Source organism: Heteronotia binoei, chromosome 21 (assembly GCF_032191835.1).
Source record: "Heteronotia binoei isolate CCM8104 ecotype False Entrance Well chromosome 21, APGP_CSIRO_Hbin_v1, whole genome shotgun sequence".
Lineage (NCBI taxonomy): Eukaryota > Metazoa > Chordata > Lepidosauria > Squamata > Gekkonidae > Heteronotia > Heteronotia binoei.
In genome coordinates, this window is record NC_083243.1 from 87,694,456 (window position 1) to 87,715,908 (window position 21,453).

At 42.2% G+C, this 21,453-nt stretch overlaps 1 protein-coding gene across 1 annotated transcript in view; it reads right to left on the reverse strand.

The window, feature by feature from the left end:
- SMOC1 (SPARC related modular calcium binding 1) overlaps window positions 1-21,453 on the reverse strand; it is a 256,148-nt gene that overhangs the window by 37,713 nt on the left and 196,982 nt on the right. The window contains exon 8 of the mRNA XM_060262366.1: window positions 391-583. Coding sequence (XP_060118349.1) covers window positions 391-583 — 193 coding nt within the window. The remainder of the gene's footprint in view (window positions 1-390; window positions 584-21,453) is intronic.

The following is a 21,453-nucleotide window of genomic DNA, read 5'->3' on the forward strand; positions in this document are numbered from 1 at the left end:
TGTCAGCTGGCTTGGCTTAAGCAATGAGTTTAAGCCCAATTGTACACTAATACACCAACTGTATTAGACTTTAAAATGGGCAGGGAATATACTTTGAGCTTTTAAACTGTGTAACACCATCAGTGCTTAGACACAGGCTAATTAGAACATAATATTAGTTATATTTAACATAAAGTGCATAACACAGGTTTTTAAAAATAAGCAATGTCATTTCTCCTCTCTGAAAAAAATGACAAATATATCCTCTCTGTAATTATGCCTTTCACTAACAGGAAAATATTCTGTGAAACTAGACTGAGAAATGAAGCAGGTAGTTCTGGCAAGGCTGAACTGAAAAAAACACACCCTTTTTCACTTTGCATAGATGGAAAAGAAAAAAGTTTTTCTTACCGGGTGGATGTGCCAGGTAAGGGACGACCTGAGTCTATGAGGACACACCAGCAATATCCTGTGGACTGATGACATTGCACTGGCTTATACAGCCCTCCAGGAGCACATTCAGGTATGACAATCCCCTCACGAGGGTTCTGCCTGGCCTCTTCCAGGGCACTTTGCCTCTCTTGGTCACAAGAATTAACTCTCTCTGGAAAAGCAAAGACAAGCCATGCCTACACACAACATACAAAGAAGTTCTTTTTGTTCCACTCATCTTGATAATTCAAGACACCCAGGAAGAGAAGAATGAAGTGTGTCTTACAGTTTGAGTCTACAAATATCCTCCTCCTCTCCTTTGTTTTATGCTCGCAACAACCCTGTGAGATAGGTTAGGGCAGGGGTGTCAAATGTCTGTCCTGCAGGCCAGAACTGGCTCACCCTGGACTCTAATCAAGCCCATCGGGCTCTTTTCTCTCCCTCCTCCCCCTCCTGTCCTCAACCTTTGAAGCTCTGAAGCTGAAAAAGTTCCCTGCTTTTTCTGCCTTGTCTTGGCCAAGTGCAGCAGGAAGCAAAGCTGCAAGTGGAATGGATTTTCCATTAAGATTGGGCCCAGTGATGTTAATGAAAAATCCATTCCACATTTTCCTTGCAACTTAGTCTGTGCTGCAATATGTTTCAAGGGAGTGGAGATCAGTTTCACCTTCAGCATTCCTAGGCAGCTGAAGCTCATGCTTCCTGAAGTTGCGTCCTTGCAAATAGAGGACTGATGCTTTGAGCCAGCTTGTCTCCGCTCAATGGACCTGGACTAATGAGCACTCTAACCTGGGAACCCACAGCCAAAAGGGGATATTACATTGGAAAGCCATTGCTAATCTAAGTAGACCCCAAGGTGGGGGGAAGAAGCTTGCAATGCCATTTCATTGTTTTCCCAGGCTCAAAGCATATTATATTTTTTGTCTCTGTTGTGATCCTTTTGCTTTTTCTTGATGTTTTATTTTAACAATTGCATTGCCATATCGCACTATTCCCCTGTATCAGGTCCGAGTGTCCTTGGGGTCCATTTCAACAAGTCAGTTCCCACTCATTAGCAGAAAAAAAACCCCAGCCTTAAGCACACAGCACAAATAAAAAAAGTTTTACATTTAATTGAGTAAAAACATTCAAACACACAGGATGCATACAGTAAAAACATCCAGTGTCAAGCAACGGCAAAAAACATTTCAGCACCAAAGCAGGCTTGTGAATCTCAAAATGAAGCTGCAGCTCATTACCGAAAGGTCCTTGAAGCAAGCCTGTGGAAAAATCATCATCAAGCGGGAGTTGCTTCCATCTTCTTGCAGGGCTTGTTACATCACCAGCCCAGGTACTGTCCTCCAGTTGCAAGGTTAGTAAAGAATGCTAACTCCCTTCAGATAAAAGGATCTCGCAGCTGCCAGCAATGATCACAACCAAGCTATATCTCCTCAAGGATGGATCCTGCCAAACTCATGACTCATTCCGAATCATCAAGGCTTGCAAGTAATAAACTTAGTCAGCCCTTATCTGTTACACCCCACCCTTCATGTTTTCCCCGGGCTCAAAGCGTTTTATATTTCTAGTTTCCACTGTATTCCTTGTGCTTTTCACTGATTTATTTTTAAAACTACACTGCCAAATCCAATTATTCCCCCAACTTTCCATTTTAAACAAAATATTGCAAGAGTTAAGCATGTTTGTATTTTAAGTTAAAAATAATATATTTAATTGTGTTTGTATCCTTTATAAAGTTTATATCTCCACTACCTCACATTACATTTTATGGCACACATGGCCTGGTCCCACAAAGTCCCAGTTGGGTCAGATCCGACCCTCCTAACAAATGAATTTGACACCCCTGGGTTGGGGTAAGAAACAGTGACCAGCTCAAGGTCATTCAGTGTGCTAAATGGCTGAGGCTGGAATTCTTTCTTGGCAATAAGCTCCATTGAACAATATGGGACTTGCTTCTGAGCAGACCTCCTTAGGTCTGAAGCTCCAAAGTTCTAGTCTGACACTCTGAATACCATTGTAATGTACTGAAAACCGAGACTGTTTGGAGGCAACATTCTTTATTGCGAGCACATTACAAAAGTGAGCCACGCGGCCGGGGCCCCGCATATATATACATTTCCCCGGACGGCCCCCCGGTCCGACCACGCCAATCCTGGTCGGTTAAACTTCCCGCCACAGATGTTGAGGGGCGGGGCCACTGGCGAGCCACATCCGGGAACCCGAGGGTCTCCTTAGGTGACCATCGCCATGCGGCCCGGCCGACTATGTACAATACATAACACTCATATACCCTGGAGTTCCTCTGAAGATCGTCAGAGAGTCCTCGGTGAGATGATCACTAATGGAAAACAAGTTTGGCTCAGCTTTTCCACCATTATTACTAGGGTTGCCAGTTGCCAGGTGGGGGAAGGGGATCTCCTGGTTTGGAGGTCCTCCCCCCACTTTAAGGTCATCAGAAAGTGGTAGATGGGTGGGAATGTCTGCCGGGTACTCCATTATTTCCTATGGAGACCGATTCCCATAGGGTATAATGGATAATTGATCTGCAGGTATCTAGGCTCTTGGGGTTTTTTGAGGTAGAGGCACCAAATTTGCAGCATAGCATCTGGTGCCTCTCCTCAAAACACCTTCCAGGTTTCAAAAAGATTGGGCCAGGGGGTCCAATTCTATGAGCCCCAAAAGAAGGTGCCCCTATCCTTCATTATTTCCAATGGAGGGAAGGTATTTAAAAGGTGTGCTGTCCCTTTAAATGTGATGGCCAGAACTCCCTTTGGAGTTCAGTCATGCTTGTCACACCCTTGCTCCTGGCTACACCCCAATGTCTCCTGGCTGTACCCCCTAAATCCTCAGATATTTCTTGAATTGGACCTGGCAACCCTAATTATTACTGATCCTTCTCAGCAATGCAGAGTCACAGGTGAGTACTGGACCATGCTCCAGAATGAAATTAGGTTGCTTATGGTAACAACAAAATCCAACAGTCTTGACTGATGACTATGTGTGAATGGATCCTTGAATGGGACCCAGAATCCTCACTGATACACAGGGATTATACTGATGCTGAAAGGGTCTGAATGTAAGTATAAAGAGTCTGAATGTAAACCGTTGGGTTCTATACACTTCAGCACATCTTGGGGCTTAGTTCTGTTTAAACTGAAACACAGAAACCTACACTGTGAAGTTTAAAGAAAGAGCTTTTAAAACCATGTGTGCTCTACAGTGTAACTCTACAGGAACTTGATCAGAACTGAAGGGAAGGGAGGGAATAACAAGAATCAGCAGAATCTGGAAAACCGAGGCCTCAGCTGACCTTACTTTCCTGACAGGTTTCACATCTTTTTTAAAAATACTGTGACTGTTTCTGCATGGTACACAGACACAGGAGCCATTCATTAGGAGGCCTACGGGCGTCCTCGCAAATCAGTGACATCATAAACTGTCAAATTACTCAAGCACCCTGGCCTGACAGCAATTTACACCTATGCCGTCAAGGTGAGGGGAGTTCTTCATTGCCTCAGACGCAGGGAAAGAGACCCAAATAATCCCTCCTATGATCTACTCTAGTTTTCCATTTGTTTGCTTAATGAAACAAGAAAAATAAAATAAAAATCCTCCATTCAAAAAGAAAGGAATTCCAGGCATATCTATGTCTAATTCTACAAACCTTCTGCAATGTTGAGATTCACAGAAAATTCACATGCTGATGAAGCACTGGTGCAGACCGATCTGTGGTCTCTCTGGCTATACCTCCTCCTAGGGTTGCCATGTCCAATTAAAGAAAAATCTGGGGACTTTGGGGGTGGAGCCAGGAGACTTTGGGGGTGGAGCCAGGAGACATTGGGCATGGAGCCAAGAACAAGGTTGTGACAAACATAATTGAATTCCAAGGGAGTTCTTGCCATCACATTTAAAGAGACAGCACACCTTTTAAAATGCCTTTCTTCCATAGGAAATAATTAAGGATAGGGGCACCATATTTTGGGGCTCATAGAATTGGACCCTCTGGTCCAATCGTTTTGAAACTTGGGGGGTATTTTGGGGAGAGGCACTAGATGCTATACTAAAAATTTGGTGCCTCTACCTCAAAAAATAGCCCCCCCCGAGCCCCCAATACCAATGGATCAATTTCCTATTATTCCCTATGGGAATCGTTCTCCATAGGGAATAATAGAGTGCCTAGTAGACATTTCCCTCCCCCCCCACGCTTTCTAAAGGGGGAGAGGGCCCCCAAACTAGGGAATCCCCTGCCCCCTCCCTCTCACACACACACACTTACCAGATCTTCCTCCGGACAACTCTACTTCCTGTGAAAACGAAAGCAAAGAAAGGGAGGGGCCGTTCTCAGAAGCCCTTTCTGCTTCCTGCTTCCTACCCAGCCTTAAAGGGGCAGACATTTTGCAAACGGCTCAGGAGCTCTACAACATGAAGCCTAAAGGTATGTTCTCCCCCCCCTACACCCCCACCCCCGCTTCCAGAGTTTTGAAGAGCGGGAGATGAGGCTGCAAACCCAGAAGTCTCCCGCAAGAGCGGGAGGTTTGGGAAGCCTACCTCCTCCAGTTTCTGTAAAACAAGTTTCTACTTTTGATAGTCCAGCACCTTAGTCTGAGCTTCTTTAAGGGACAAATCTTTTAAAAGAAGTCTCCTAAAGGACCATGCTACACGGCACAAAGTCCTCATATTTAGACTTTGTATCAGACATTCAACAGCAGTTTTGTGCCTCCTCAATGCAGGTCAGCACATTTCTGCTCACAACCATGGAGAACAGGAAGAAGCAACTTCAACCTCCCCTCCATGCTGTTTTTGCATATTTAACCAGTCTCCTGGAGTTCTTTTTGGCTCCACTGTGAAATCATATTACATATGCAGCTACACATTTTTTGCAATGGAGCCAACAGCAGCTCCACAGGGTGGATGGAAGATGGCGGCAGGCACGGCTGAAGCCACTTTAACCTGTGCAGCACACTCACAATGGAGGCACAAAACTCCCATCACACATCTGATACAAAGTATTTCTGTCATCCACCAGCCAACAGGAGGACTTTGTAACATCTAGCAAGTTTTGTAAAATCTTGCATGGCTGCTTTTTGCAGAAATGACAAGAACTACTGCTTCTCATTCTAAACACTTTTGAATGATTCCACAAATAACTCCCCTCCCCTCCAATTATCTTTAAAGTACCAAACTGAAAAACAAGTAACATTCACATATGTACTACTATAGGACAGTGGCATCTGCTCCTGGGCAAGGATTATCCAATTGAACTGTGCCCTCTTCTTGCAAACACGCACACAGCAAAAGGAAGATTTCTCTTTAGCTAACAAATACAAGCCTAGTATACAAGCCTAATATACAGAACAGTGGAAGGAAAGAGGTGAACAGCAACTTGTTCAGCATAACAAAGCTGCAATCATTTTGAAAAAGGCAAAGCATCACATGCTCTTATTTTTGCTATGACCTGACAGCAGCCTGACCATAGTGCCAGTTGGCTGCTGCTGAGGAAGCAAGCCTCAGAGAAGCTGAAGTTTCCACTGTGACTTCAAAAACATTGCACAATTTTTATGGTCAGTGCTTTCTACACTTTATATTTTAAGGCCACAGACTACTCTAGAAAAGCAAAGTTTGGTTTATTTGAAAACTAGTCTCCCCCCCCCTTCTAAAAAGGTATTTTTCCTAAATACATAATTCCATTAATCAGATTGTATTCACACAATCCCCTAAATTCATGAAGTCTCCAAATCCTATCCCCTATGGGTTCTATAGTGATTGATGGGGTAAGGCATTCAAACTTTGAGGCATCTGTTCAAAACACGGGCCAATTCTGCTTGGCACAAACAGACAGAAAGGACCGAGTTCAGAGTAACCCTAAAGAAAAATTATGATGTCTGGGTTTGTTTGAGTTCTTTGTTACTTGAATAGAAGGCATTTCAGTTGCATTCTGAACCCAACACTAAAATGATTTCCTAAAATCTACAAATCATTGTGGCTGAATTATTGGGGTAACAACCCCAATAAGTATTTCAGATAAAATTACATGGAAACAAAGATGCCTTTTAAAAATGTTGGAGCCATTGCAACATGAGCCCCCCTCCTGGAAATTTCTCTTGGGTTGCTCTGAAAGGTGAAGGAAGTGTTCATACATTCAAAGTGTCCCCACATGACATGCCCAGTGCGATGGCATCACTTCTGGGTGATTTCATCATGCTCAATGCGCAAACTTCCACCAGTGGGGAGCCAGGTAAGACCTGGCAACCCTACATTGTCCTCACTCCCAACTGGCTTTGTTTTCCCTCAGTAATATCATCAAACAGCCAAAATTAACATCATGATATAATCATGTTCATAATTTAATTTCCACTTGTCAGAAGTGCTAAAATTAAAAAAGGAAGAATATCCAGGAAACAACTGTGCTAAAGCATGACAGATAATATTTATGGAATTGATAAATTCATAAGAACTGGAGTTTCTCTAATAGTGATGCAAGATATAGCACAAGCAATCAGGGGCTATAATGCAAAATCTAATCAAATAATATCAAACTTCAAGAAAAACCTAACATTACCATCATTCAGCATTTACACCCCAACTACAGATGCTGAAGAGGAAGAAACTGAAAGTTTTTAGGCAAGGGTCCAGGAAGAAATTGATCATACTCATAAACAAATTGTGCTGATAATCATAGGGGACTGGATGCAAAGAGTAGGAAACAAAGTAGAACCAAATATTATTGGAAGATTTAGGCTAGAAGTACGTAATGAAGCAGGAGAATGATTTACAGAATTCTGTTGACAACAGTTTGTTCATTGCAAACACATTTCAAGCAACCAAACAGGTGATTGTATGCATGGAGATCACTGGATGGCCAATGCGGAAATCAGATAAACTACATAATCAGAAGCAGAAGATGGAGTAGTTCTTTTCTGAATGCTAAAACAAGACCAGGTGCTGATTGTGGTACAGACCATGAATTGTTAATATAAAAATTAGAATAAAGTTGAAGAAAAACACCAGTCATCACAGTGCCAAAATATAATCTTTGAGCAGCTTAAAGTTCATGTAAACAACAGATCTGCATTATTAAGTTAAAATGAACATGAACCAGAAGAATTATGACTTGAAACCCGAGGTATTATCAAGGAAGGAAGCACAAATAAATATTCCTGTGGCCAAAAGAAATTAAAAGCCTCAATTTGATTGACAAAATTCTTAAAATTCCTGAAGATATACAAAAGTAAAAGTAGACAAAAGCAAAAGTAGAAAGTGACAAAAACAGAATCAGCAGTCTAAATGTAGCATTCCAGCAACTTGCCTTTTAAAAATGTTGGAGCAATTGCAAAATGAGCCTCCCTTTTGGAAATTTCTCTTGGATTGGTAAAAATATAACTATTATAATAACCAGTGTAAAGAAACAAAAAATGACAACAAAAAGGGAAGAACAAGAGTTTTTTTCCAAAAGAACCAAGAAATCAGAGGGAAACCCCACAGGTAGGTGAAAGATCAACATGGCAATTCATTAAATAAAGTGGGCAAAATAAAGAAAAGATGGGAACAATACATTAAAGAGCTATGCAGAAGAGATGAAAGGATGACAGATTCCTTCAAAGATTAATCTTTTGAAGAAGTACCTGCAACTTTAGAAAGTGAAGTGAAAGATGCACTCAAAGCATTTGGAAGAAACAAATCGCCAGGAGTAAATGAGATATCAATAGACTATTTCAAGCCACAGAGTCCATAAAAAACTTAAGAAAAATATGACAACAAATATGGACAAAAAAATGACATCCCACAGATTGGAAATGCTCAATCTATATTCAAAAGGCAACATCAAAGACGGCAGCAACTATTGGATCATTGCATTAATTTCTCATGCAAGCAAACCAATGCTCAAAATATTACAACAAAGACTGTCACCATATATGGAATGAGAAATGACAGATGTTCAACCTGGATTCAGAAAAGGAAGAGGTACTAGAAATCATATTGCAAATTTAACTAGTTACTAGAGCATATGAGAAAATTTCAGCCGAAAATCATAAGAACATAAGAACATAAGAGAAGCCATGTTGGATCAGGCCAACGGCCCATCCAGTCCAACACTCTGTGTCACACAGTGGCAAAAAAATTTTTATATACACACACACTGTGTCTAATAGCCACTGATGGACCTGTGCTCCATATTTTTTATCTAAACCCCTCTTGAAGGTGGCTATACTTGTGGCCGCCACCACCTCCTGTGGCAGTGAATTCCACATGTTAATCACCCTTTTGGTGAAGAAGTACTTCCTTTTATCCGTTTTAACCTGTCTGCTCAGCAATTTCATCGAATGCCCACGAGTTCTTGTATTGTGAGAAAGGGAGAAAAGTACTTCTTTCTCTACTTTCTCCATCCCATGCATTATCTTGTAAACCTCTATCATGTCACCCCGCAGTCGACGTTTCTCCAAGCTAAAGAGCCCCAAGCGTTTCAACCTTTCTTCATAGGGAAAGTGCTCCAGCCCTTTAATCATTCTAGTTGCCCTTTTCTGGACTTTCTCCAATGCTATCAGCTTGTGTTTCATAGATTACAGCAAAGCTTTTGACTGTGTGGATCATGAAAAGCTATAGTTGGCTTTAAAAGAAATGGGTGTGCCACGACATCTGATTGTTTTGATGTGCAGCCTACACTCTGGATAAAAGTCTACTGTTAGGATAGAATATAGAGAAACATAATTGATTTCTAACTGGCAAAGAGGTTAGACAAAGATTATTTTATCTCTTCAATCTGTATGGAGAACATATCACAAAGAGCACTGGATTAGATTTAGATGAAGATGGAATGAAAATCAGTGGAAGGAACAATTTGAAATGTGTAGATCAGGGGTGTCGAACTCATTTGTTATGAGGGCTGGATTTGACATAAATGAGACCTTGTTGGGCCAGGCCACGTGTGTCGTAAAATGTAATGCCAGGTAGCGGACATATAAACTGTATAAAAGGAGCACAAACAAATACATTTTTTTAAACTTAAAACATTAGCACTCTTGCAATATTTTGTTTTACAGTCTGATAAATGTCATCTCTTGCTATGAATTAATTGCATCAAAAATTGCAGACAATGCCTGTGCTGTACCAATCTTGAATATGCTGTTCAAGTGTTGTTCAAGTGTGCACATATATAAGTTGCAAACCTACTTTTGATTTATTGACATTCATTACAAAGATCTCATAGTCAATGCTTTAAGCCTCAGACCCAGAAGAAAACATGAAGCAGCTGGGCATTGTGAGCTTTTGTACATTAATTGCTTCATGTGCTGGTCAAGATTATGTGAAGGCATCATGGCACAGACTGAGGGCTATGTACTTGTCTGCAAAACTATAGTCTTCTCCAGAAAAATAATACAACTCCTATGTGCCAGAGCAAGAACAGAGACAGCCATGTACAATGGGCAGTATCAGTCTACTATCTGGGAAATCTCAATTCAAGATCCCCAATCAAAGGAAAATGTGAAAGAAAAATCAATGGAAATTGCTGGGTAAACACACACACACTCAGCCTAATGCTAGCTTGTTGTTATTTCTCTTCTAAATAGTTCACATACTTTCCTATTGAGAAAGACTGGAGGGCATTAATAGAATTTAAAAGATGAGGAGAACCTAGCTGCACCCATAACAAGCCCAACAAATCTCCCTCCCTCCCTCTCTCTCTCTCTCTCTCTCTCTGTAGCAAGGCAAAAAGCTCATACCTTCAATAAAACATCGCTAGTTTTAAAAGTGCTCTTTGTATTTCTCCCAATAGTGAGGGCTGGACAAAGGAAGCTCTGACTCTTTCCTTCTGTCCCCCAGGGCACAAGGAAAGGGAGGAGCCTCAGCCAGGAAGGAAGGGAGTCTGGACTCAGTAGTTCTGCAGGGTGATTGAGTCTGGCAAACTTAATCACCCAGCAGAGCTATAGAGCCAGGCTCTTTCATTGGCTCCTCCTCTCTTTGGGAAAAGGGAGGGGGAGAGGGAAGGATCCAAGAAAGGCTGCTTTGCTGGCTGGCTGATCACTGGGGAGAAACACAAAATGGCGACTCAGCACAGCAGGCAAGGGAGAATGAAGCAGACAACAGTCAGTTACTGGAGGGCCTGATTGAAGCCCTCTGCGGGCTGGATCTGGCCCGCAGGCCACATGTTTGACACCCCTGGTGTAGATGATACCACATTAATGGCAAAAGATAGTGAAGACCTGAAACAACTATTGCTGAAGGTTAAAGCAGAAAGTGCCAGAGCAGAATTACAGCTGATCATCAAGAAGGCAAAATAATGACCACTGGGAAATTACACAACTTTAAGCGTGTCAATGAAGAAATGGAAATTGTTAAAGATTTTCTATGCCTTGGATGAATCATCAACCACAGGGAAACTGCAACCAAGAAATAAAAAAGAGACTGAGACCGATTTTGCACTCACCTTACTCCGCCTTCACGTCCATCTTTTCTGTGTGGCGCCCTCCCAATTTCCCACCATTTGCACCAGGGCTGCAGAAAACATCGCAGTTTTTGCACAGCAAATGGAAACCGCTAAAAACCAGTTTCCATTTGCTGCACGAAAACCGAATGTTCGCTGCAGCCTCGACGGAAATAGTGGGAAATTGGGAGGACACAGCGCGGAGAAGATGGACGTGAGGGTGGAGTAAAGTGAGAGTAAAATCGGTCTAAAACTGGGAAGGGTAGGCATGAAGGAAGAAGAAGAAGAAGAAGAAGATATTGGATTTATATCTCGCCCTCCACTCCGAAGAGTCTCAGAGCAGCTCACAATCTCCTTTACCTTCCTCCCCCACAACAGACACCCTGTGAGGTGGGTTGGGCTGGAGAGGGCTCTCATAGCAGCTGCCCTTTCAAGGACAACCTCTGCCAGAGCTATGGCTGACCCAAGGCCATGCTAGCAGGTGCAAGTGGAGGAGTGGGGAATCAAACCCGGTTCTCCCAGATAAGAGTCCGCACACTTAACCACTACACCAAACTGGAACTAGAAAACATCCTTAAGCATAAGGATGTGTCACTGTTGACCAAGTTCAAAATAGTTCATCCTACAGCAGGGGTGGCCAACGGTAGCTCTCCAGATGTTTTTTGCCTACAACTCCCATCAGCCCCAACCATTGGGGCTGATGGGAGTTGTAGGCAAAAAACATCTGGCGAGCTACCATTGGCCACCCCTTTCCTATAGTATTCATCTATGGATGGATATAAAAACTGGACAGGAAGAAAGTTGATTCATTGGAAATTCAGTGTTGGAGAAGAGTTTTGTAGATACCACAGACCACAAAAAGACAAAAAAGATAAAATCAATCCAGAACTCACCCTGGCAGCTAAAATGAACAAACTGAGGCTATCATACTTTGGTTGCAAGACAAGAGTTGCATTACTTTGTTTGCAAATCAAGAGTCACTGAAAAAGACAATAGTGCTAGAAAAAATTGAAGACAGCAAGAAGATAGAAAGATCCAGCATGAGTTTGATTGACTCAATAAAGGAGGCCTCAGCTATCAGTTTGCAAGACCTGAGCAAGGCTGTTAATGACAGGATGTTTTGGAGATAATTAATTCATAGAGTCACCATAAGTTGAAAGCAGCTTGAGAGAACATAAAACACACACATTAAAGAGAAGTAATGGCAGTGAATACAAATGAAAAAAGTATGAATATCTGCATAATTTAGGGAGTTTTGAGTAGCCATTTTATTCCCCCGACCAAAACATTGCTTTAAGCCTAAAAAATGAAACAGTGGGATATTCTGTGTAAAATGAATGTTAAATTCTATTCAAATGAATTTTCCCACCTACATCTGCCACTTTCTTTTTATAAAGCCATGCAGCTCAGATCATTCAATATATGTAGTGGGATCCTATGAACCAGAAGGGCATGGCCAGTCTCCTGAGAATCAGCAGAGTTTACTAGCAGACTTTTCACTGATTGAAAAGACTACATCAGTCCAAAAGAGGGGGTGATGCTGCCCATTCCTTTTCTCCATAGCAGCCACCTGCAATCCATGGCATTTTCTCTATAGGGCTCCTGTGACTCCAAGCATCGGGGGGGGGGGGGGGGTTAGGTCTCAGTAGGCTGCCATGCAAGGAGGACATGGAAAAGATCAACCATTGTGCATGTCTTCCACCCAGTTTGTAAGATTCACCTCATAGTTTTAACAAAATTAGTATTGAGTTGAAGCTACTCACTATTTTTCACTAACATTTTCAACAGTGTTGAAAAATACCTTCCATCATTATTGATAGATCCAAATAGGGAGCTGTGTTGGTCTGTAGTAGAACAAAATAGGAGTCAATTTCACCTTTAAGACCAACTTAGTTTTATTCCGAACATAAGCTTTCATGTGCATGCACACTTCTTCAGATGAGGAATGAGGTACAGTAAGCAGAGCCACATATAGCTGGTGGGGTTTGGAATGCCAAGTGGTACGAAGTTTAAAACCAATAGCAGAATAGTAAAATTAACAAATTCAGAAAACCTTTGATTTGTGTTGAATTAGTGTGGGAAACCATAAAACAGTAACATGTCAGAATGTGAGAATGCCTGTTAATTATTCTATTGCTAATAAACCTGGGTCAAAAAGAAAGCATTTCTTTCCCAGAAGTTTTTCCTGTCCAACTAATTTACCTTTTAACATGTAACATAAATATATACATCATTCTAGTTTGCCATTAGGAAAAATACATTAAAATATAGTAGATGAGTTTAATATATATTAAATCCATCTTCTACTATATTTTAATATATATATTAAACCCATATTGTGGATCAAGCAGGAATTAAAAGGGAATTTTACAAATATTACGCTAAATTATTTAAGTTCAAAAAGTAAATAAAGACAAAATAGAAGCGTATTTGCAAAGAATAAAAGTAATGCCCTTAAAAGAAAATATGGACAAAACTTTGAATGAGCCAATTGAAAAAGCAGAAATTGAAGCAGCAATTGGCTCAATGAAATTAGGTAAAGCTCCGGGTCTTGATGGTTTTTCAGCAAAATTTTATAAAGTCCTGGCAGAAATATTGGTACCAAAACTTCAAAAATTGATGAATATTATTAGACAAGATGGGAAGGTGCCAAATACATTGAAGGAAGCAGTTATCGCATTGATACCGAAAGAGGATAGAGATGCCATGAATGTCAAAAATTATAGACTGATTTCACTACTTAATAATGATTACAAAATATTTGCTAGGATACTAGCAGAACGACTCAAACAGCATTTGAACATTTCTATTCAAGAAGAGTAAGCAGGCTTTCTGCCCAGAAGGCAAATAAGAGACAATATCAGAACAGTGATAGATGTTGTAGAATAGTATGAGAAACATCCAGAAAAAGAGGTAGTTTTATTCTTTGCTGATGCAAAAAAAGCTTTTGACAATCTTAATTGGGACTTTATGTTTGCGGTGATGGAGAAACTGAAATTGGGAGATGATTTTATAAGAATGGTCAAGGCAATCTATACAGAACAACAAGCAAAACTCTGTGTGAATGCTGACTTGACAGAACAAATGATAATTAGCAAAGGTACAAGGCAAGGTTGCCCTCTATCTCCATTGCTATTCATAATGACTTTAGAAATTCTGCTGATGCAAGTCAAAGAGGATAAAGAGATAGAGGAGCTGAAATTGAAAGGCTTTTCCTACAAATATAGGGCCTTTGCAGATGATGTGATGTTTATTAATAAAAATCCATTACAAGTGACACCCCTGTTGTTAAAAAAACTTAAAGAGTATGGAGAGTTGGCGAGCTTCCATATAAATAAAGAAAAATTGAAAATTTTAAGCAAGAATTTGCCACCAAGCAAACAGAAAGAACTACAAAGCATAACTGGATGTAAAGTTACCTCAAAAGTAAAATACCTAAGTGTGGAGATTACGATGGAAAATATTGATGTATATAAGAACAACTATGAAAAGCTTTGGCGTAAAATTGAGGAAGATATGTTAAAGTGGAACAACTTAAATTTGTCCATGTTGGGTAGGATCTCTGCAATTAAAATGAATGTTCTACCAAGAATTATGTTTCTTTTTCAAACTATTCCAATAGTGAAAGATAAGAAACAATTTAATTCCTGGCAAAAAAAAAGATTTCAGAATTTGTGTTTGTGGGCAAAAAACCTAGAATCAAAATGAAAATTCTGACAGATGCGAAGGAAAGGGGTGGCTTCCAGTTATCTGACTTAAAGTTATATCATGATGCAGTTTGTTTGGTATGGATCAAGGACTGGATAACTTTGCTCAATAGAAAATTATTGGCATTAGAAGGCCATGGAAATGTTTTTGGTTGGCATGCCTACATGTATTATGGAAAGGAGAAGATGGATGGTTTTTTCTCACATCATTAAATAAGGAGGAATTTGTTGAATACTTGAAAAAAATATAATAAATATGGTGATGAGAGAAAACCACTTTGGATTGTGCCAACAGAAGTCATAAAGTTGTCTTCAGATCCACAGGAAGAAAAATGGGTATCATATAAACAATTGCTAAAAATTCAGGGAGGCAAGGTGGAAATGAAACTGGTTGAAGATCTGCAGGATAAATTTAACTGGAATCAACTGCAACAAATTAAAAGCTTAATAGAGCATGATATCAGAAATACAGGTATAAGGTGTGAGCAAACAGAAATGGAAAAAATGCTGTTGGGCAAGAATGAAAAATTGATCTCAAGGATGTATAAGTTGCTATTGAAATGGTCGACAGAAGATGAAGTGGTGAAACCTCAAATGATAAAATGGGCAATAAATATTAATAAAGAAATACAAATGGAGACGTGGGGACACCTATGGAAGATCTCTATGAAAATATCAACGTGCTATAATATAAAAGAGTACTGTTTGAAAATGCTGTATAGGTGGTATATGACACCTAAGAAATTAGCAAAAATGAACAAACAAGCTTCAGATAGGTGTTGGAAGTGTAAAAGACATGAAGGTTCTTTCTAACATATGTGGTGGACTTGCGAAAAGGTGAAACAATTTTGGCATATGATTCAACAAGAGACTTTGAGAATCTTGGGCTATAATATCAAGAAAGCACTAGATGTATTTTTGGTGGGATTACAAATGGAAAGCTTTCCAAAGCGAGACAGGACATTGTTGTGGTATTTGCTTTCAGCTGTGAGGACATTATATGCGCAAATGTGGAAGCAAGATAAAATACCAGAGAAATGGGACTGGATCTTAAAAGTACTACACTGGAGTGAAATGGACAAGCTTACTAGAATCCTGAAAGACTGTAATTCAGGGCAATTTAAAGAGGACTGGAAGAAATTTCAAAAATATATTGAAGAACAATGGAAAGTTAAGAGACATTTAGTGATTTTTGATAACATTAACTGAAGTTTTACTGAGAAGATAAAGCTGCAAATATTGAATTGTGTTTTAATATGTAATCTAGCAGAAGGTTAGACTATGAGATAAATAGAGGGTTGATCATAATAGCAATTATTACATAGTCTTGGTTCATATTGTGGTAAGGTAAATGTAACTTTTAGTGAAGATTCTATAATTGTGATTTTTACCTTTATTTTCTTCTTAATTGTTTTGATTACCAGCAGAGGTCATAAAACAGAAGAGGGGGGGGAGGAGGGAATTTTGTAGTGTATTGGTTAATATCTTTAAGTATATGTTTGATGAATATTTTTCAATATATTGCAAAACAATAAAATTGGTTTACACAAAAAAAAGGGACTCAAACTGAAAGGATTATGGAACTAGCAAGATATGCAGGCGGTAGTCACGCCTCACATAACTGGAAAAACATCCCAATAGCCATAGGCAAGCTTCAAGCTGTCATGAAATCCTGTAGCAATCAGGGCGAAGATGATGGCATGATAGGAGCCCCTTTTCTAACCAAGAATAAGCTAACTACTGATATGGCCAACTGCCTCCTATGGCAGATCCCAGGAGGGCCAGAATTCATTAATGCTATCCACCGATGCTCAGCTCTAAAAACACCTTTTCCACTAGCAACCCTCACCAGTAATGAATGGGTCCAAAGTTTTCCCAGGGTATGGTTCACGGACAAAGCCGAGTGCGGGACCGTAAAGAAAGCTTGTGTCTTAATAGAAGGCAAGGATCCCCCCCCCGCAGTGCCAGTATAAATACCCAGCCGAAGCAGAGGCAGGCATAGGGAAAACCATTGAAGGACTTTTAAAATGGGATATCATTCTCCCGATGCAATCCATCTGCAATGCTCCCTTGTGGCCAGTTTTGAAAGCAGACGGGGTTACATGGAGAATGCAGTAACTCCTCCAGTTGCTCCTGTGGTTGCCAAATACAATGAAATCGTGGCTGCCATTGCTGCAGGGTCCAAATTCTACAGCATTTTGGACCTGGCCAATGCGTGTCATTCTATTCACTTACATGAGTCCTGCTGGTACAAATTCGCATTCACTTTTCAGGGCCAGCAGTACGTCTTTAAGTGAACACCCCAGGGCTTCCACTCAAGTCTCAGCATTTGCCATGCACATGTGGTGCAGATGTGGGACCACTTGCAACCTGATTCAAAGGACCACGTGTTAAGTTACATAGACGACGTGCCTATACACGCAGAAACAGAACAAAAAGGTCCGTGACATCACAGAGGAAGTGCTCAGTATCATTCAGGAAACTGGGTTCAAGGCAAGCCGTGCCAAAGCTCAATTAGTGCAAACTGAGGTGAAATACCTAGGAATAACTCTAGGGGTAGAAGGAAGAACACAGGATTCCCAAAGAGTAGAAGTAATTTCCAAGCTCCCCACTCCCACAGACACTCATTCACTGAAAGCCCTACTGGGAACTTTCAATTTTTCCAGAGATTTCATTGAACTGTTCTCAGAGAAAGCACACCCTCTTTATGAGTTATTGAAAAAAGATGTGGCTTGGCACTGGGCGCCTGAGCAGCAGAAAGTGTTTGTAGAGCTTAAGATGAGCCTGGCAAAGGCTCCTGCTCTCACGCACCCAGATGTGACACAGCCCTCCTACATTCAATTAGCTATCTCCGAATACAGCTTAGGCACCACCCTGATCCAGCAGCAGACAGGAACTCAACGGGTGATTGCTTATGCTTCATGGAACCTTTCTGCTGTGGAAGAAAAGTTTTCCCCGTGTGAGAAAGTCTATCTGGCACTTGTCAGGAGCCTTACTCACTGGGAATTCATCATAGGGGGAGCCAGAGTAGTAGTGCAGACCACACATTCTCCTCTTTACATCTTGTCAGGGAAAGTAAAAGGTGGGCAGGTTTCCAACCAACGCATTGCCCAGTGGACACTAGCATTGACTAACAGAGGAGTAGACTTTCAAAAGGAGCAAAAAGAGCCTCCCTCAACGGATGGTCTCATAGTAACTGAGGAAGAGCACGAGTGCCTGTTGCCTGTTGTGCAACATGCACCCTGGCCAGCAATGGGAGGAATATCCTTAACAGAAGCCAAACAAAAGGGATTTGTGTGTTGGTTCTGTGATGGGTCTTCCTTCCACATTGATGGCTCTGCTCGAACCGACTATGGAGCCATCAGGGTAAAGGATTCTTTTGTCCTTAAAGGGACAGTCCACCCTCACTCTAGTCAAGCTGCGGAAGTGGAAGCTGTGCTAGCTATCCTTGGTTTTGAACCTTTAGATGTTTCACTGGCGATCTTTACTGACTCTCACTGGGCAGTCAAAGCAGTAACAGTTTGGTTTCGCATCTGGAAACAGCAAGAGTGGAAAAACAGTGAGGGGAAACCAGTAGCACACATTCAGAAATGGATCCAGGTAGCGGACAAGATGGAAGCTAGGACGAGCCCTACTCATGTTACACATATAAAAGGACGTCAGAGGAATAACACTGAAGTCAGCATTTGGAACAATCATGTAGATGCTATTGCTAAGGAAGCCGCCTTTGCGGACACCAAGCCTTTCTGCGCTTGTCCGGTTTTTCCTCTGCATCCAGTCACAACCAGAACGCAGAGCAAAAAGCAGGAGATCCTAATGGACCTGGCAGAGCTCCAGAAAGATGACCCCAAAGTAATCCAGCTAGCCCAAGTCCAGAAGGACAGCACAGGCAGATATAGGATAGAATAGTGTGACGGGATTTACTGGGCAGTTGATAGCAAAGGGAAACAACATTGAATTGTGCCAGTTCAAGTCAGGGGTGACTTGATCAAGTTTGTGCACGAGCAAGGGCACAGAGGAAAGGATCTAACCCTGGAACAGGTGCATGAAACAGGGTGGTGGCCAGGCATGCGCCAAGAGGTTGCACAATGGGTAAATAATGGCCTAGCATGCGCCATGGTAAAGACAGGTTGCTTACCTGTAACTGTAGATCTTCGAGTGGTCATCTGTGCATTCACACTCATGGGATAGAGCGCCCGCACCGATCCCTGAATCGGTACTTAAAAAGCCCGAAATTTTTTTGCGCTCGGCACCAGTGGGCATGCACAGGCGTCTGAGTATGCATGCTCACTGGAGCCAGTGTGAGGATCTCGCCAGTTCCTTCCTGACCGCTGGAAGCCCCTAACATAGGGAGACCATCATCAATGGGGAAGGAGGGCAGGTCGTATGAATGCACAGATGACCACTCAAAGATCTACAGTTACAGGTAAGCAACCTGTCTATCTTCTTCGTGGTCTCTGTGCTTCACACTCATGGGAGATTAACAAGCCAGACATATCTGGAGGTGGGAGCAGATGGTCAACCAGAAGAGACAGCTTGCAGCACCACAGCTCCCAGATGAGTCCTCTGCTGAGCATGCACATCCAAAGCGTAATGCTTCATGAAAGAATGAGGAGAGGACCAGGTGGCAACCTTGCATACGTCCGTCAAAGAGACACCCTTCAGGAACGCCACCGACGTCGCCATCGCTCTAGTAGAGTGTCCACAAATGGGTCCAGGCAACGACTTCTTAGCCAGCAGTAGCAGTTTAATAGGCTCAGTAAGCCACTTCAAAAGCCACTGAAATGAAGTTTTTGAACCCAATCTAGGAGCAGCATAGGAAACAAAAAGATGCTGATGAAAACTCTTAGAATGTCTAAAGAAAAAAGGTAATGCACGCTTGACATCCAAAGCGTGCCACTGACGTTCCTCGTCCAAGGAAGGCATGGGGTAAAAGGTAGGTAACCAAGCATCCAACTTAAGGTGAAACTGGGAAACCACCGTAGGAGCCAACAAAACTCCAGACTCATGGAACACTAAATATGGGTGGTCACAACACATAGCCATGAGCTCCCCTACATGGCGTGCTGACGTGATTGCCACCAAAAATGCAGTCTTCCAGGTTAGAAGCTCTAGAGAACAGGTTGCCATTGGTTCAAAGGGACGCCGGGCCAACCTTTTGAATACCAACAGTAAATCCCACAACTGTGGAGGTGATCTGGATGGAGGATGCAATCTGACCAGTCCTTTCAAGAATTGCTTCGAATGAGGATGAGCGAACACCGAATGCCCCTCAACAGGCTCATGGTGAGCTGATATTGCTGATAAATAAACTTTAACAGAAGAAAAAGAAAGTCCAGCATCCATCAAAGACAACAGAAAGTCAAAAATTGCCAGTAGACCCAACCGTTGGGGTGAGTGCAGAATTAGCCAAAAATTGAAGAAACTTCCCCCATTTCCTGTCATAGGAAACACGGGTAGACAACTTTCTACTGTTTAGAAAGACATGGTTGACTCTGCTCGAAAATTCACAGGGTCGATGAGCCATGCCGTCAACTTCAAGTAAGAAACATTGTGGTGAAACACTTGCCCTTCCTGGGCCGAAAGAAGGTCTGGTTCCACCGAGAGTTGATGGAAGACTCCCCTCGCCAAATGGAGCAAAATTGAAAACCCATTTTGCCGAGGCCATCACAGCATGATTAGTATGCACCTCGGTTTCTCTCTCACTATCTTGTTGACAACTTTTGTCAGCAGCGGAAGAGGCGGAAACAGATACAGGAACCAACCCTTCCACTGGAACATTAGACCGTCTCCCAAGGTCGCCGGATCCGTTCCTCCCCTTGTGCAGAACAGAGGGCACTTCTGATTCAGGGCTGTGGCAAAAACATCCACCTGAAGATACCCCCAGAGCTGGAACACAGGTTGAAGGAAACGCCACTGCATCTCCCATTCGTGTAAAGATGCTGCTCCTCTGCTCAATGAATCCGCCTGGAGATTGAGTACTCCTGGAAGGTGTGCAGCCTTCACGTAGATGCCGTGCTCCAGCCACTCCAGCCACAGTTCTATTACTAGTGCACAGAGCCGTTGGGAGACCGTTCCGCCCTGCCTGTTGACATAACAAAGGGCTGTAGTATTGTCCGTCAACAGGGCCACAGCATTCCCTGCTACCAAGGGATGGAAGGACCGAAGGGTGAAATGAATTGCCAACAGTTCGAGATAGTTTATATGGCAATGAGTCAGCTGTGGAGGCCACGGACCCCCCACACATAGAAAGTCCATGTGAGCACCCCAGCCCCATAAGGCCGCATCTTTCGTGATCATAACTGTCATCACAGGCAGATGGAAGGGAGCTCCCTGACAGATGTTGTCTCTGGATGTCCACCATTCCATATCCTGAAGGATCGATGGTGGAATCATGAACCTCTTTCGAGGTGAGTCTTGTAAAAGCCAAAACTTTCTGAGGAACCAAAGCTGAAGCCCCCTCAGGTGCAGTTTTGCAAACAACAGCACACTGGTAGTCACCGCCATCAGCCCCAGCATCCGCTGCAGCTGTTGTGCTGTGCCCCATTTCCGGCTTTGAAAAAGATGAATGAGAGTGATAATGTCCATTGCTCTCTGCTGAGGCAGAAACACGCGATGAAGATTTGTGTCTAGCAGAGCCCCGATAAACTGAACTGTCCTTGATGGTATCGGATGGGACTTTTTCATGTTGACCTGCAGACCTAAGGTGTGAAAAAGACGAAGAGTGGTTGCAATATGGCCGAACATTCTTCTGAATCCGCCACAAGGAGCCAATCTATATACCGAAAAACGACTATGCCTTAAAGCCGAAGATGTGCGGCTACAACACTCATAATCTTGGTAAACACCCATGCTGCAGTACACAGGCCAAATGGAAGGGCTTTGAATTGAAAATGGTTGGAGCCTATCGCAAACCGGAGG